This window comes from Ammospiza nelsoni, chromosome 3 (genome assembly GCF_027579445.1).
Source record: "Ammospiza nelsoni isolate bAmmNel1 chromosome 3, bAmmNel1.pri, whole genome shotgun sequence".
Lineage (NCBI taxonomy): Eukaryota > Metazoa > Chordata > Aves > Passeriformes > Passerellidae > Ammospiza > Ammospiza nelsoni.
In genome coordinates, this window is record NC_080635.1 from 91,824,500 (window position 1) to 91,840,949 (window position 16,450).

Genomic DNA, 16,450 nt, shown 5'->3' on the forward strand with positions numbered 1-16,450 from the left:
CTGACACAGGCCAGGTGCCATTGGCCTTCTTGGCCACCTGGGCACAGCTGGCTCCTGTTCAGCCATTGTCAACCAGCACCTCCACATCCTTTTGCACTGGCCTGCTCTCCAGTCAAAACATTTTGTGTCTGTTTGATCTCATCACAAAAAGGTTAATTACAAGAAAAAAACCTTGGCTGCTAGCAGCTCCATTTTAACATCAGCATTAAGGCTGGGATAATTCCTAATGCAAGCAGCCAGACCATGAGCATTGCTGCCTTCAAAAAACATTTCACCTTTATTTTAGATGCTCAGCCTGGTGGCCATCACTTTAGGAATGTATTATAAAATTTATGACCTGCAACAAGTCTTTCAAGTATTTGAACAATATAAGCAAAACTTAAAAGATCCAGTTCAGGCATTTTTAACAAATTCTATCATATCTGGATTAGCAAATTGAAGTCAAATGACCATTTGTTGCTGAGCTACTCACACAAAGATCTGTTATCAGTAATAACAGATCTATTCAAAACTCCAAAGAACATCTGAGGCTTTTGGAAGTATGACAATTAATCCTAAATTACATTTGAAAAATCTTCAAAGTGCCTACTGTTTTGAGAGCCAGACCAGGGGAAAACACACAACTCTGCTTATCTCAGCAGAAAGTTCACTCTGGAACTTGGAAAAATGTCCCTTCACTTAACTGCACTGTAGATACCAAATTATGACTGCTCTCAACCACAGTCTTCTGAAATAAATTGTGACCTATGAGCAACAACTGAAAACCAGATCCTTTTCTAACTTCAAGTCCAATAAACTGAGGAGGGCCACTCAGTTTATTGAAGAGATGACAGTCCAGTTAAGCATAGCCAGTCACTATCAGATAGCAATTTTAGCCTTTTTGAAGGTATAATTAAGATATTTTTCTTGAATGTATTAATGCCACAACTACAAGTCTTGCTTCTTAGGAGGAAGAAATATCAATTCAACACAACAGGAAGACAGAAACAGTACTAGATGTCACACAAAACAACACCCACATAAAATAATGACAACATCTAGAAGGGGATGAACAGCTGCTCTACCGCTTTTTTCTCTCAGATACCATTAGGCTGCAGATTACAGCCTCCTGATAACTCATTCTTAATACTGGAGTGTAAAAAACCACACTGATGGAAATAACCTCACTTAATACTAGTGCAACCTGTCAAATATTTATAGATATTTCTGTGGTCCTGACCCTGGTATCTGTGATGTCATGTTTTTATCTTCAGATTGGGTCACAACAAAGGATGCCTGACATCAGTCAAATGGTCACATGGGAAGTTTTGTGAGAGACCAAGAATCCATGGCTCTGTTTTGATTTCTCAGCTGGAGTACTAAGCTTGTGGAAACCTTTCTTTATAGCACTTAAATGAAAATATTAAAAAAATTGCAGAAATACATGAAGTAATGTAAAATTATTATTTTTTTATTATTTGATGTAAATTTTATATTTTACCAAAGGTACTTTTCTTCTCTGTTTACAAAGCCAGAAATGTATCTGGATCACTTGCAAGTCAAATAAGAGACATCAGATGAAAAGGAAAATTTTTCAATGACTGATTACCTGAGTTACAGTGCAATATTTAATTTCAGACAGTATTGCTCTTTGGACTTTTTACAGTAAGAAATAATAAGCTTTATCAAGTCAAAACCTTAATCAGAACTTGTCACAAATTTCAGAATTCTCATGAACCAACAACATGAAACACCTGACATAATGTATACTACACTTTTTTGCTTGCCTCTACAATAAATTAATACCCTGGATGATTTAAATATTAGCAAAAATATTTACAAAAAGAAGATAAAACACAATATAAAACTTCTTTTCCAAGATATGCTTCTTCCAAGAAACAGTTTGGTACCAAGAGTGAAATTACAAGTCTTACAAAATTGTTTCTCACTTATTTAAATTCATGAAGATAAATAAATAACACTGAATTATACAAACAAACATTATATCCTCCTATGTGTTTATGCAGTAAAAGCATGTATCTCTTCTTGAGAGTATCCAAGGTCCTTCAGATATCTGAAAGTCAGAAATCAAGTTGGCAATATTAATATTTGGAACTCAAAACCCAACACAGACACAGATGAAGCATAACTTCAGCACCACTTCCTTGTTTTTATTCAGACATGCACATTCTACTTTATCCCTGCAAATATGTTTAGAAAACAATCAATGCCCAGGAGCTCAGATATGCTACATAAACTTTTTGGGTGATGAAAACAATTTCTAAAAATTAATACAGATGTAATCTGAATTATCTCAGATTTCTCAAGAGGCAGCATAATTATTGGCCAATACACATTGACTTCAGTAGGACTGCAGAAATGCAAATGACATCATATTCGATATTTTGAAGCTGGGCTTCAATGAATTTCAAGAGAAATTTAGAGGACCTTTTATCTTAAAACATGTATTTAAAAAGGAAAATACTAGGTACAGACACAAATAAATGCATTAATTTTAAAAGAATTGAGAAAAATGCTTCTGATAGAACAACTGCTTTGATCTTCTGTAACCTTATTTATCAAGCTAACACCAAGAAAGAAAGCTTATCTCCTATTATTACAACTTTTCTATGAACATCAAATTAAAAGCAGCATTTAAAACCTTGGGGAAAAAAAGGTCACTGTTAAAGAGTTGCTTTTAGAAAGTTCTGGACAACATACTACGAAAACTCACGAAACTTATACATTGCTGATACTTACTGAGCTACACATAAATATAAATATACTCCTCAAGTACAGCACAAGGTGATTTTTTAACTCCTTTTTTTGTCTGTTTAAATTTTGAAAATTTTCTTAGAAAGCAGACAACAGGATGTCATTTTTTAAAGACTACCAAATCAGAAACACTACAGGTGATTAGGTGATCAAATTCTAAAAAATTTCTCACTTTCCAGTTCATTATTTAAAATACTCACTGTACTCCTTGTTCTGTAAAAGGTGCTGGACCACAGATGCAGATAAGCACTTTGGAGTCTCTTCTGCTTCTTTTCGCAAACTCAGACAGAAGAGATGGAGAAATCTTCCCCTGTTTACCTACCCAGTCTTTTGATGGTTGTGAAAGAATGAACTGAACCTCAAACCTGGTAAGGAGAAGAGTATTTCATAAATATTACCCCCAATTACAAATCTGCTACACAAAATGCTAGTGACCATGACACTGATGTTTCCTATGATTACCTTCCTGTTCTGCTCAGCTCCCCACCACAGTATCAGATCTCACAGATATTTAGTCATTCCTACTGATCAAGTCAGTCAAATCACCTTCAATATTGCGTATTTATTTAGCCAAATCTTCCAATGTTAAAAATTCCAGCTTTCTATTTCACCTTACAAAAAGTCCCAGCCATTAAGCTGGGCACCAATTAAGATACTTAAGCACAGATTTTACTATTCCATTAGCACTTTTACACAAACCTTGGTGCAGCTCAGTAAACAAGCAGTGAGATAAGAATGCTTGGCCAAGCTTGTGAAAATGTCAGTACAATTTCAGTAATGAGAAAATACTCATTACTGAACGTTGGTTTCAAAAACTCACTAACAGAATAGTAACTGAGTAAAAACCAAACACTTCTGTATCTGAGGCTCCTATGGAAAGGGAGAGCAGCCTTTTACTGTAAATTTGCACAATGTCTAGACTACAAAGCTTTGAATGTGCCAGACATCACTAGGGTATGAAATAGTATTGATTTTTCACTTCAGTGTTGTGAAGGAACAAGTGGTTTCTACTGAGGAAGAATTCAACTAAGAATTAACCATAAACAAAAAATATTTTTATCACATAAAATCTAAGCAGTGACAATTTATCTTGTGGTAACAGCAAGGGAACTGAAATTAAAGGGTAATCTGATAATCCTCTGTCTTCTGACAGAGAATTATGGCCTGCTGAAATAATTTAACATTACACATGCACTACTTACATTTTAATCTGCAATTACATAGTAATTGAGGGCAAAATGCAGCAATTACTAAGAAAAAAATTAAAGTAATGAGCCTATTTTAACTCTGAATTATAAACATTTTCATAACCAGTAACACCAATATGATTTTTAGAAGACTTCTCTAAATTCAGAATGTTTCTCCTGGGGTACATTCTCCTTCTCTCTTTTGTGTTCCTTTTTGCATAACTATTTTCTATCGTTAAGGCTAAGGCAAATTTTTTCTGCATCAAAAAGCTTCTCAACTTTTTTATTAGATGATTAGATGATTTTAGAAATCATCCAAGCCAACATATCATCTCCAATAACCATCTATTAAACACTGTAAATCAAATCCCTGGCTTCCCATGGGACCTACAGAACATACAACATTGCCTCTGCTATGCATCTGTGAGCAATGGATCTCCTTCCACTCCCTAAGTCTCATCATATTCTTAGCTAAGAGCTTACAGAATCAGAATCTGGCCTTATGCCAAAGCTGAACAGTTAGTCTAAACCCAGGACTTGTTCTGTATACAGAGATGTTACAAGTTGTTCTCCACAAGACTTTTAATTACCTTTCATCTTTAAGAGCTAATTGCTCTAGCTGGTTTCTCCAGAGTATGTCATCCTCAGTTTTGTTGAAGAAGATCAGCTTCACTGTCCTTAAAAAAACAAAACAAAAATTAAAATTAACTGCAGATTGTTTCTGTTAAAGAATCAGAACTTAATGCATCATACAGAAACCTTTTACTTATATTTTTTGTTTTCTCCATAGGCATTATAAGTCAAAATGAGGCTCACTAAACAAGCTTTGAAAAACTTGCCTGGTATAGATAAAACAGTCCCAAATCAGCTACGCTCCATCTTTAAATACTAAAATCATCTTATTCAGAAACTGGAATGTGCCAGAACCTTTACATGCTTCCCAGGGCCCACTTCTCTGAAAACATGGAAAATAAAGCCCACTACACTAAAGTAGTGCTCTAAACAGTGGCACGGTGCACCACAGCATTGAGTGTTACTCAGGTGGTGGAAAATCAATAAAAAGTGCATTGGAAAGCCATGCATTTTATTCATGGGCACAAAAGTAGAAATTGATTATATGGAGAATGGTGCTTTGAGACACCCTATTCCCCAGGGTAGACAAAGGTATCTGCTGCAGTTCTGCTCAGTACTCAGCACTGCAACGAACAGAAAATTACAAACTTGGAATAAATTGGTCGCAGTCTTGCTGGAAATAAGGGAGAACACAACTAAAATGAAGAAGTGGAAATTTAGTATGATCCCCACCAGGAAAGAAAAACTGGTTGACAGAATGATAACAAAAATTTAGACAATAAATAAGAAGCTTCATCAACCCTTTGTAAGGAAAGAGAGTGAATCTAACATATTGGAAACTACTTCAAGGGATGTAGATTTTAATGAACTAAAAACACTGGTATGCAAGGTCATATGGAAGACTGCTCAGAAAGAAGAGGTGAAGACCCTTAAAGGATTTTAAAATGGAGGAAGGAGATAGAAAGCTAAAAAATTACCTTCTGAACAAGACTAATGATGAAAGTGGGACACTATATTAAAAGTGAATATGACAACAGAGGGGTAATTTAGGAATGAAAAGCTGGAGACAAAGATACAATGAGCAAGGAGAATCAAGAATAGATTACCAGCATCCTATACTTGAGAAGAGCATTAGCCCTCTACCTAGTGTTTAGTGTCTTTGTGCTTCAGTCTTCTTTAAGAAATATACCCACCTGACTGCAGTTATATACAACCAGTAAAAGGAGCAAAAAATCCTCATCTGAAAAAGGAAGCATAGAGGACCAATATTCTTTTATAGGTAATACTTTGGCCAAATTTAATTTGACCTGTAAGAGAGGAAACAAGGCTGCAGAAAATGCATCATGACTTGATGCACAAAAGGATAGTGCAGCTATGAAGGGAACAAATTGTTTTGCCCATTTACAATAGGCAAGAAATAGACTGACAAGACAATAGGCAGACTTTGTCTAGACAGTAAGAATGAAAATCCAATTGTCTAAGCCCATTACAGCAGATGCTGCCCAGGAAAGCTGAAGATTCTCCAGCATTCACAGTGCAGCCCCAGAGGTTCAGCACCACTCACCCAGCACTCCAGACAGAGGTTGCTTTGGCACCCTCAGGAGTCAAGTCTGTCATTGTACAGATTATTCCTCAGCTTTCTGCAATTTGTGTCCTAGCATATACAAACCAAGCTTATGGCTAGTTACTTTGCAAAGTAAGATCATTCTATGCAATACTGCTCATATATATACACACATATGTATCTCATACAGATAAACATACATATATTAAAGACAGTCTGGGAGTACTTTCCCAAAAAATAAATTGAGGGTTAAAGAGCAAATGTAAGGCCAAGGAACCAAATTGCCTAGAACAGTCAGAAAAACAAATCCTTAAAAATGGAACTTGCCTGAGTTCAAGTCACTCCAGCACCTAACTAGCCTCCACAGCAAGAAGGAAAAATTCATTTACTCTGACTAGTAAGGAAACAGATGCTGCTGCACCCTAAACTAACACTGAATTCCCATATGAAATTGTGCCGAAAAGAGCTAAAAATGTGTTCCCACTCTGTCAGATGCTAGACTCATCCTTTGGCTTCACAAAGCCAGTCAACCACTTTTTATCTGCTACTGACAATACAGGACATTTTGGAAGAATCAAACAAGAATCAAAGTCTCTTTGCTCACAAAACAGGATTATATGTAACTGCTGAAATATAACAATCTAAGAATAGTGTCTGGATTTGGGGTTTGTTTTTTTGGAAACAAACTTTTGCAGTCTATGTCATCCTTCGTAGCTTTAGTATGAAGATTAGTGTACAATAATCTCTCTGTTTCAAAAGCAGAAGTGCTAGTTCTGCAAGACATAACCTGTTCCCTTGAGCAAGAACAAGTAATGCTTTCTTCTGTAGATTTTACAGAGTACAGAATGCATATGCAATACACATCTTTTCATGAGTTCAAATATACTTAATGTTGTATTTACATAAGTGACATATAAATCTGTGAAAACTGGAACTCATCTGGGAACAATGTGTTACTGCTGCTTAGCAGTAGGTGAAAACCATTAGCTAACTATTCTAATGTATCAGAGAGAAGACAATAAGCAAATAAGTGGAAGTTGCCTCAGCCTCAGACAGATTCTTCCCTAAAGCATGCCAGAAAAATGCTTTCATACCATTTTATTGTGTTAATTGTTTTATTAACACTGAAGCTTGTGTGTCAAGAAGTCCACATACCTCAGACAGCTGACTTCAGTCAGAGCAAAATTCAGCAGCTTAACCATTGGTGTGAAACCTGTGCCTCCTGCCAATAAAAGCAGATCTTCTGAAGTTTGAACTTGTGACTTCTTGAAGTTGCCTTCAGGATTGCTGACAGAAATATAGTCTCCTTTATTAAAAAATAAAAAGTAAACATTAATTTGATGAAAACAGGCTAATTAGCATTCTGATTTTTTTAAAGGCCATTTCATATTGCCTTCATCTTTGTAATATTAGGGTTTCTTTCAGAAAGGTACTATACACATAAGGATCATTCTTGTTAAAAGAAGAGATGTACAAATAAAATGTTTTGCCTTGATGAATTTTACACAATGAGAACACAAACATTTGCAAAGTCAGTATTAAAAATGTACCTCGGTATCTGAAACAGAAAAGGAAGTACATCCTAAGTCCCATAAAACAGACCTCCTTTTTTTGTGCAAAAGTACAAGAAGTTGTTCTCAGAGCATATGACATCAAAGCCATCAACTATGATGTGTGATACAGTCCACACACATCACTCAGGAGAGAGCTTTCTGTAAAGGACAACTCCTGTTTACAGTGAGGACAAGCCTTTACACTCAGGAAATGGAGAGTAAGATTTAAAAGAAGTTTTAAGTAATTCCTGATTGAGCAGGTAAACAATCAGAACATCACAAGACTCAGACAAATACTCACTGAATCTTTAAAAATAATGCAATTGTTGCAAAACCAAACACAACCCCCCAGCATATATTTACCAATTTGTAGGTGGTCAAGTGCCTGTGTGAACAGTCCATGGGAATAAATTTTAATCATTAAATATATATGCACACCATCATGGCAAGGTGGTTCTTGGAAATCCAGTGGCAAAAAAGGCAACACAGGTGTGTATGGTTTTACTACCTCTGTCCCTAGAGAGCAGACAGAAATACAGCTCACATAATATGAAAAGTACTCTACATACAGATACTACAAACAAATACCAAGATAAGCAAAGAGTAAATAAATAACCTGTATATACCATAAAAATAAAACCATCCCATGCTTTTGCACAAGTTATTACTTTCCACTGCACCAGTTTTTATTACAGAATTGGAAGCCTTCTACTTCCAATTAAAAACTTGACTATGGTATTTCCATGCTACTTAGCAATTCAGGACACAGGATGAAAAGATCTTGAGTCATCCCCAAAGAATACGAAAATCTAAACATTTTCATTAATTTTCAAGTATCACAGCTTGATTTATTTTAAATCTAAACAGCAGATTTTTAATACTGCAGAAGTATATTTTCTTGCAGTATCATTTCAAAAAGCTATTGTATAATGCCAGTAATACCTCAAGAGCTGGACACCACTAAAGAATGAGGAAGGGAGGAGGAGGAGGAGAAGGTCATAACAGTTCTAAATTAATGGATGTTTAAAAATTCTTCTGAGAAGTCTCTACCATGTATACTGCAATCTAAGTGCAGTGACCAGTATAACTATTAATATGCAAATTTTAAGAAGTACCCTTTAAAATAGTAAATTGGCTATTTCTTTGACCTCCTGTTTTCTAAGCTTCTGTAAAATTTTGAAGAATAGTACATTGAAGAAAAGCACATGATTTTCAAGACACATTCCTCTCATAACTTCACATTATTATCAATATTGCACAACAGGAGTGTAAAGCAGAGTAACCATGACTACCATAAATCCCTCAGAAGAAAAAAAAAAAATTGCAACAGTACCCTCCTCACTTCAAAAAAGCTGCAAACTAAAAGGAACTGACTAATGATACATATACATGCACTGCATACATATACAATAACCTCCCCACACTTCAAAGATGAACAGCACTGCTTTGGCTTTTTTTAAAGGAAGAGATGGCAGTAGAGACCACCAGTAGGGTCACCAGTAAATGCCAGCCATCTCAATAACTAGCTTTCCATTAATATTAATCCAGTCAGTTCATTATTAAGTACTGATTGTGATCCTGGAAGCAGAGACTTGCTAACGACAATCAGGGAGTTAGTGGCCATGGACTTGGCATTTTCCCAACACTATGAAAAGGATTAATGAAAATACATCCATTACAACATTCTCAATTTTTCTTACCTGCAATAATGTGTTTGAGGTAAACATGTTGTCCAGTAGGAACACGGAGATGTGTTCCCTTAGGCAACATTAGGCAGAAGAGTTTGGTGTCATGGGTAACTTCTGTCTTAGAAACCAACTTGCATTTTCTGTAGAACAGTCCTAAAAACATTTTATTTGTTAGTTAAGTCTCAATCTGTCATTCTGTAATTATGTATCTTTCAACAAGAGAAACAAATGTGTGTATTTCTATATACTATATACTATATACTATATACTTATAACAAGACAATAAACAGATGCTTCTTGTATGATTACTTATAACAATTTTTATAATTTTGGACTAAGGACTCATTTATAATGTTATTTTAAGAGCCTCTGAGTTATTGACTGGGAATAAGTAGAAAAGCACCAGAAACTATCAGAACCATATGTACCACACTGCACGTGCACTGAGCTCCCCTTACAAGTACAACATGGGTACACACCTAAGCAGACCAAAAGCAGCTGGTGGGATGCAAATGAAACAGAAACCAGCACAGCACCAGACTGCCCACAGCCACCCAGCAGGCTGAGGGAGGTGATTCTGCACCTCTGCTCTGTTCTTGTGAGCCCTCATCTGGAGTACCATGTTCAGCTCTGGGGTCCCCAACATAAGAAGGATGTTGTGGACCTGCTGGAGCAAGTCCAGAAAAGGGTCACGAAGATGAACAGAGGGCGGGAGCATCTCTCCTGTGAAGATACACTGAGAGAGTTGGGGTTGTTCAACCTGGAGAAGAGAAAGTTCCAGGGAGCTTATAGGAGCCTCCAGTAAAAAAGATGATCATGAGTAATTTTCTCTCTTCTACCTTTAGGAGAGCATTTTTCAGCCAGGCCTTTGTTTCAGCACTGCAGTATTTTAGCTCCAACCTGGAATACCAGTGTGATGACAGCACCACACTGCCTAAACAGGTTTGTAACTCAATCCCAGTGGATATTTTTATGTAAAGGCTCTCAAAATTTGGTAGGTTCACGTATGACAATACTTGAGCATGACACCCTTCTAACAACACTTTCTACATTGGAGCAATTTCAGTGAAGTAACGTTTTATTCTCCCTTTTTTTCCATGGTATTGAAAAATACTCATGTTGCTCACATGAAAAGCTGAGCTACTCATGAAACAGGATAAGATGCAAAGGAAATTCCAACCAGGCATCACCATGAGGATGGTCTGGTCCAACACTGGGACAGCTGCTCAGAGGGAGTCTGTCCTTAGAGGTATTTAAACCTTGACTGAACAGCTTTGAGCAGGAGGTCAGAGCAGATGACTTCCAGAGCTCCCCTTCAGCTAAGTCAGTCTACAATTGGCATTTTTCTGCATACTCTGGTTTTCTTAAATTATTCAAATAGCTACTAGTGAGTTATCCACTACAAATGCCTGCAGAAACACGATGTAAAGCTTCTGACATGGAATAAATATTTCTTTATTAAGATTTTCTCACATCTTTCATCTAACATCCTACAAATTCCTTCTTTTGAATGAACAAGCATTTCAGATAAATCAAAAGAATGCCTAAAGCCCTGAAAAAATGGAAGTCAGTAATTCTACTTCATACCAATCTTGAAGTAAAACAAAACATCATCTCTCCAGCTATAGAAATATTATGAAAAGTTTGTGGAAATTTGTTTTCTATCCTTCTTTTGAGAAACAATACACAATAAGATTGCAAAGTACAGTAGTCAAATAAATATGCCAAGACTGCTGTCAATTCTGCAGACTTAAAAATTGCTTAAAAGGATGTGTGAGGTTGGTAATGTAACCCTTAACACTCATCAGCTAATACTCTTACACATATTTGGGCGTGGAGAAAGAAGTTAAAAAACTGATTCATCAACTGATTCACTGTTCCCTGACAATTTTTTCACCTTTCCAACCTGACTAATTCCAACCTTTTCCTCATAAATAACCTTTATCTCTCTATTTTTAATACACATATTTTCACAATTGCCATACAGAACTTTCGTCCTGATTCATCCAATATAACTTTTGAAAATTTTCTAAGTAAACTTCTACTTTAGATTGTAGTCTTTGCTACATTAACTAAAATTAGTTCATTATCAGTCATTCCTATAAAATCTGTGGCCACAAGCAAAAATAACTGTCAAAGCAGAAAAGCCTTTCAACAAAAGGAGCTAGCCCCTAGTAGCAAGCTGAAGCCAACCAGTTGGTTTTGTCAACCCACAAAGCCATGTTACTGTCAGATGCCAAAGATTTATAATTTGCTACTATACAGAAGCAAAAGGTACTGTTCTCTCATCTTGATGTCAGTGTCTAGCAGCAAATCTCAATTTTTCAAAGTGACCAAAGTAGTTAGTGAGCAGATTAGGTTGAATTAAACACTTTGTAGGCATCAAGTGGCAGAACTGCAGCTCCTGATCTAGGAGAAGCAGCCCTGCAGCCTCTCACTACCAAAGGCTTGCCACAAAAAAGCAATACAATCATGGGCTAGAGACATCAGTCTCTAAACTCATCTTCCACTGGATTCAAGAACTACAGTACCTTGATTTATAGGCATACAAATTCAGTTTTAGTAACAGAGCTGCTGTACAGATAACGATAGCTTTTGGAGAGTATCACCCTTCTGCATAATGCATGTTCTTCCTTGTCATGAAAGGGAGCTTGAGAATTTTTCTTTAATGATGTTTTTTTGCTTTTCTTCAATGATAAAACTTCAGTGACAATTCTTATTTCTTAGTTATTAGTCATAATCCTAGTGATGCTGCAGTGGCAACATTAGCCTGTTGGCTTGGGAAAAAAATGAATAGCTCCACTACCCTTCCATCTCAGGTAGAGGAATTCCACCCTATTCTCAGAAAGCATTTACTACCCAAACATGCCCAACAACCAATGTTAATCCTTATTTTGTTCAGGTTTCTTGGTTATGGAGCCTCAAGTACTACTCCTGCCAATGGAGAATGCTAATGGAGATAGAACAGCTAATGGAGGTTAGACCACAGCTGAAGGAAGGTGGCTTCCCACCACTTCCAGCAGCAGCCCAGTCTTAGGAGTTAAGACAACCACGACCCCTCACTGTTGACCATCAAATCATCAGTACCCTCAAATGCTTCAGTTAATTACCAGATTTCACAAGCTATTTGATATTACCCAAGAAGGCCAGCCATGCTCTTCCTAGATGGCCTCTCTCCCCTCCCAAAATAGAGTTCCCACTGAATCAACACCTTCTAAACTTTTTCAGGTTACGCAGCACTCTGTAAAAGTGTCAGTCTTGCTGATACACAGTAAGTGCAGCAGCAGCACTCTGCTCCCTTCTGGTATTTCCAACCAAAAAACCTCTATGATCTTCCACTTGATCTGTACAAAAACCACGGCACAAAACAAGGAAAACTGGATCCTGCTTCAGCCCTCAGAGGCAGCTGCACCTTGTTTCTTTACTGAACATCTGCCAATAGTTGCACACTCTTTAAAACAGCAGAATTTAGTAATCAGATAACTTTCCAAAACAGGAGTCTGAGTAAAAGCTCAGTATCATTTTCAGAAGGAAGATGCAGTTTATTCTCCATGGGAAAAAACATACACACACACACACCTCCAAGTCATCCCTACTAACATGTAATTTTTAATTGCATATGGTTACTGCATTTATGTGCATGCTCCCTCATGAGTGGGCTTCCACACCTTATTTCCCAGAAAAAGCAGCAACAAGAAAATCACATCTTAATACCTACATGAAAACCTGCATTCTATCACTGTGCTGTATGATATTTTTGTTGGTTGGAAGGGGTCAGGTTTTAGGGTTTTGGTTTTTTTGTTTGGTTTAATGAGAAAGCTCTATTTTATTTTTTATACAGCATTTGAATTTCACAGGATGCCAGACCTATGACCATAAGTTTTTGTTTGCACTTTTAATGACCAGTGTCACAATACCTACCCAAAAGTAATGTCACCAACCCCCCTATACTGACAATCTAATTATACTGAATTCTGTTTTCTATGGAATACTGTGGATTATAAATAATTATTTCTCCAGAAAACTAAGTACTTAATCCTTCTTAAGGAGTAGAAGCAGTATTGAATATTCTTCTGTGTCTCCTGACCATCCTAAGACACAATGCAATTAACTGAAATTGAAGTCATTTTGGAAAAAAAATCCCCTTCAACTTTGAGGAATTTCAACAATTCTGCTCATTCCTTCCCATTAACTAAAATACACTGGACAAAATGTTAGTATAAACTCAGCAGGAATTTGAGAGTACATAGGCAATTTATCTGGGAGTATTGCTTTCCCAGTCTATGAAGAAAAAAGGAAGGGCTTATTTTAATTGTTTCTTCCATAGGCTTCCAGTACCATCTTTGCATTAAGTTGCTGTTCCTGAAGAAGACCTTTATCACTTTTTTGTAGAATTTAAACATGCCTGCTTCAAAAATAAATATTAAATAACTTTATAAAGTATAGATGCTTCTGCACATGTGGTGGTCACACACCCATCCTTTACAAACTCATTTATGAATGCTGTCTTATCAACAAGTAATAAAGACACAACATCAAGTGTCAATCTTGGCTGGTTTTCAGCCCTTCTTCCTGTGCTCTGAATACAATGAAGTGTTTTAACTGGTCAATACACACAGAAATACTAAAAACTCAAAGACAAGAAAATCCTAATTAATTAAACACCATTGCTCCCATAAGCACTGACTATTCACAGCCTTGCCACCAAAGTGGAATCATTTTGGGTAAAATGATCACTCATATTAGAAAGTACAGTTACCAAAAGAACTAGTAATACACAAAAATTGAATAAAATAAACTACAAAAAAAAAAGTGTAACAAGATAACAATCTAGAAAGCATTAGTTACTAATGCTCAATATGTATTTTGTCAATTGCATCTAACCTTCCTCATTTGCAAAGGATCTACAAAGCCACTATATCCTGTATCTCTTATTCTTTTAGATTATCTTCTCTTTCTGTTTTCTATAATCACAAAAAGTGATAAGGGAGAAAATGACCAACAGACAGTGGACAACACATTAGATCAGGCTGTAACCCCTTAGATACAGAGGATTGTATTGAAAAATCTAATTTTAAAGTGGATGACTCAACAGTTTCTGAAACTCTCAAAAAGAAAAATACATTCCACATAAACTAAAGGTAGCTAGAGAGATAAGCTTTCCTGCAGTCTTTCTTTTTCTACCACAATAATCTCTCAACTCTAAAGGCCCATGTAGTGTAACTGAGGGCCAGTAAGAGGTGTACAATAGGGTGAGCAACATTTTATTAGCTCTTAAAAATGCACAGCTTTGCTTTCACACAGAGTAACACAGACTACAATCCAACAGTCAATTTTTGAGCATTATTAGATAGAGGATCAAGAGGGTTTTGGAGAAACTAGGTGACAGCAATAACATCAGGAGTGTGATTATATTACACAATGTAATAGTGCAGAAATTTTTAATTTAGCTGAAAAAAACCCCAAACCCATACCGATTACTCTAACATACTTTGGTGCTGCAGCAAGTTTATACTATTCTGTTACTACAAAATGAATCCATATATAACATTTACTGCTTCTTGTAGACACAGCTTATTCAAAGGTGGCTTTAGTACCTACACATGACTTCAAGTCCCTTATTTAATCTGAGCTCAAGTTACAAAGACGCAAAGTATTGGAACAACCTTGCAGCACTGACAGATGTTACTGTATCTACAGTAACAATTGCAAGTGAAGGTTTTTGATACTTCACTCCAGTTACTCTCATAATGATTGACACATATCCAGGCACACTGTCCTCAGGGACTACTGAGGTTTTCATGGGGACAGAGAGGTCACCCAGCACACAGGCAACCATGAGATGGAACAACACTCAGGCAGTGCTCCCCTTCCAATATTAGGTTCACCTTCAAATCCACTGTGGGACAAAACAAACGGGCAAACTAAAGCAAAACAAAAAACCCTCCTCCAAATCAAACCCTTTCTAGGAAAATTCCTGAATAGCTTTCAAGATCAGAATTTCAAATTGTAAAAGAAGTGAAGGTCCAACAACAGAAAAAGAAATTCTGGAAAAAAACAAATATCACTAACAAGCTCCAAGAAGTCCTAAAATAGCTGGTAGCTGGCTATAAAATTGCTTACCTCTGTCTGTGCGTTTGATAAAAGTATTATGACCCTCAGAGGGCTGGCCCAGATTTTTCCAATGAACATTATCCTTTTTCTTTAAGATAATCTCTACTTTCCCTACTTTTTCAGCAATATTTACTAAAAGAGAAAAGATTTCATATTGTTACTTTTAGTTACACTTTGTACAAAAAAAATTTCACACATAAACTATAAAGAAATTCAGAACAATTACTCATTTCTCAAGACACATGTAATTAATTCTTTAAATCAGAGTATCAAATCAAATTAGTACTTCCAGCTATCTCCCTATAATATTTTAGAGTGCAGTTCAAAAAAGCACTAACTGGATATGCATAATTAATACACATTATTTGCTTGACAGTTTGTGGAACCAGGACAGCTTCACAGACCATCTGGTCAAGAAAAATACTCATGAACCCAGAGTCCTCACGTACTGGAAATTGTTAGTTAGCACAACTTACTACCTTCTTTTCAAAGCCATTTGAATTAACAATGAAATATAAGAAAGTCTCAGTCCAAGCAAAGAACAGTTTAAAAATACACAACAGAACCAACTTCTAGCTCTTTTAGCCTTCAGTCATGCTCAGAGGGATCAGAGCACTACCAGCTTATTACTTTCACAGGCCCAAATGCCACAATTAAGAAAAAATATTTCATGTTATGACTTGGTTTGATTGACTCTGTCAGGACCTGGTGGTAAGTAAAATTGTGAAGTATCTGATGAGTCAGAAAAATAAACTGAAATTCCCAATTTAAATTGAATTTTGGTATCAGAATCATAGAACATCTTGCGTTGGAAGGGACCCACAAAGATCGTGGAAGTTCAGCTCCTGACTGGACTATCCTAGAAGAGATACAGAAGTGCTGCAAGAGACAGAAATTACCAGCCACATCTTCTGAAACTGCATGATCCAAGTCTGAAATAAAAACAAACAAACTGTGTGTTAAGCATTAAAGAAATTCTACTACAGCCATCATATACACAAAAAGTATAGGTAAGTC

General features: G+C 36.3%; 1 protein-coding gene across 1 annotated transcript in view; it reads right to left on the bottom strand.

Annotated features, from left to right (window-relative positions):
- Nucleotides 1–1,429: 1,429 nt before the first annotated feature.
- LOC132071595 (cytochrome b5 reductase 4) overlaps nt 1,430–16,450 on the bottom strand; it is a 32,068-nt gene continuing 17,047 nt past the window's right edge. Inside the window, exons 9-16 of the mRNA XM_059469250.1 lie at nt 16,333–16,365; nt 15,443–15,565; nt 9,332–9,472; nt 7,995–8,147; nt 7,234–7,384; nt 4,532–4,618; nt 2,955–3,119; nt 1,430–2,053 (exon numbers count right to left, since the gene is read on the bottom strand). Coding sequence (XP_059325233.1) covers nt 1,999–2,053; nt 2,955–3,119; nt 4,532–4,618; nt 7,234–7,384; nt 7,995–8,147; nt 9,332–9,472; nt 15,443–15,565; nt 16,333–16,365 — 908 coding nt within the window. The 3' untranslated portion in view covers nt 1,430–1,998. The remainder of the gene's footprint in view (nt 2,054–2,954; nt 3,120–4,531; nt 4,619–7,233; nt 7,385–7,994; nt 8,148–9,331; nt 9,473–15,442; nt 15,566–16,332; nt 16,366–16,450) is intronic.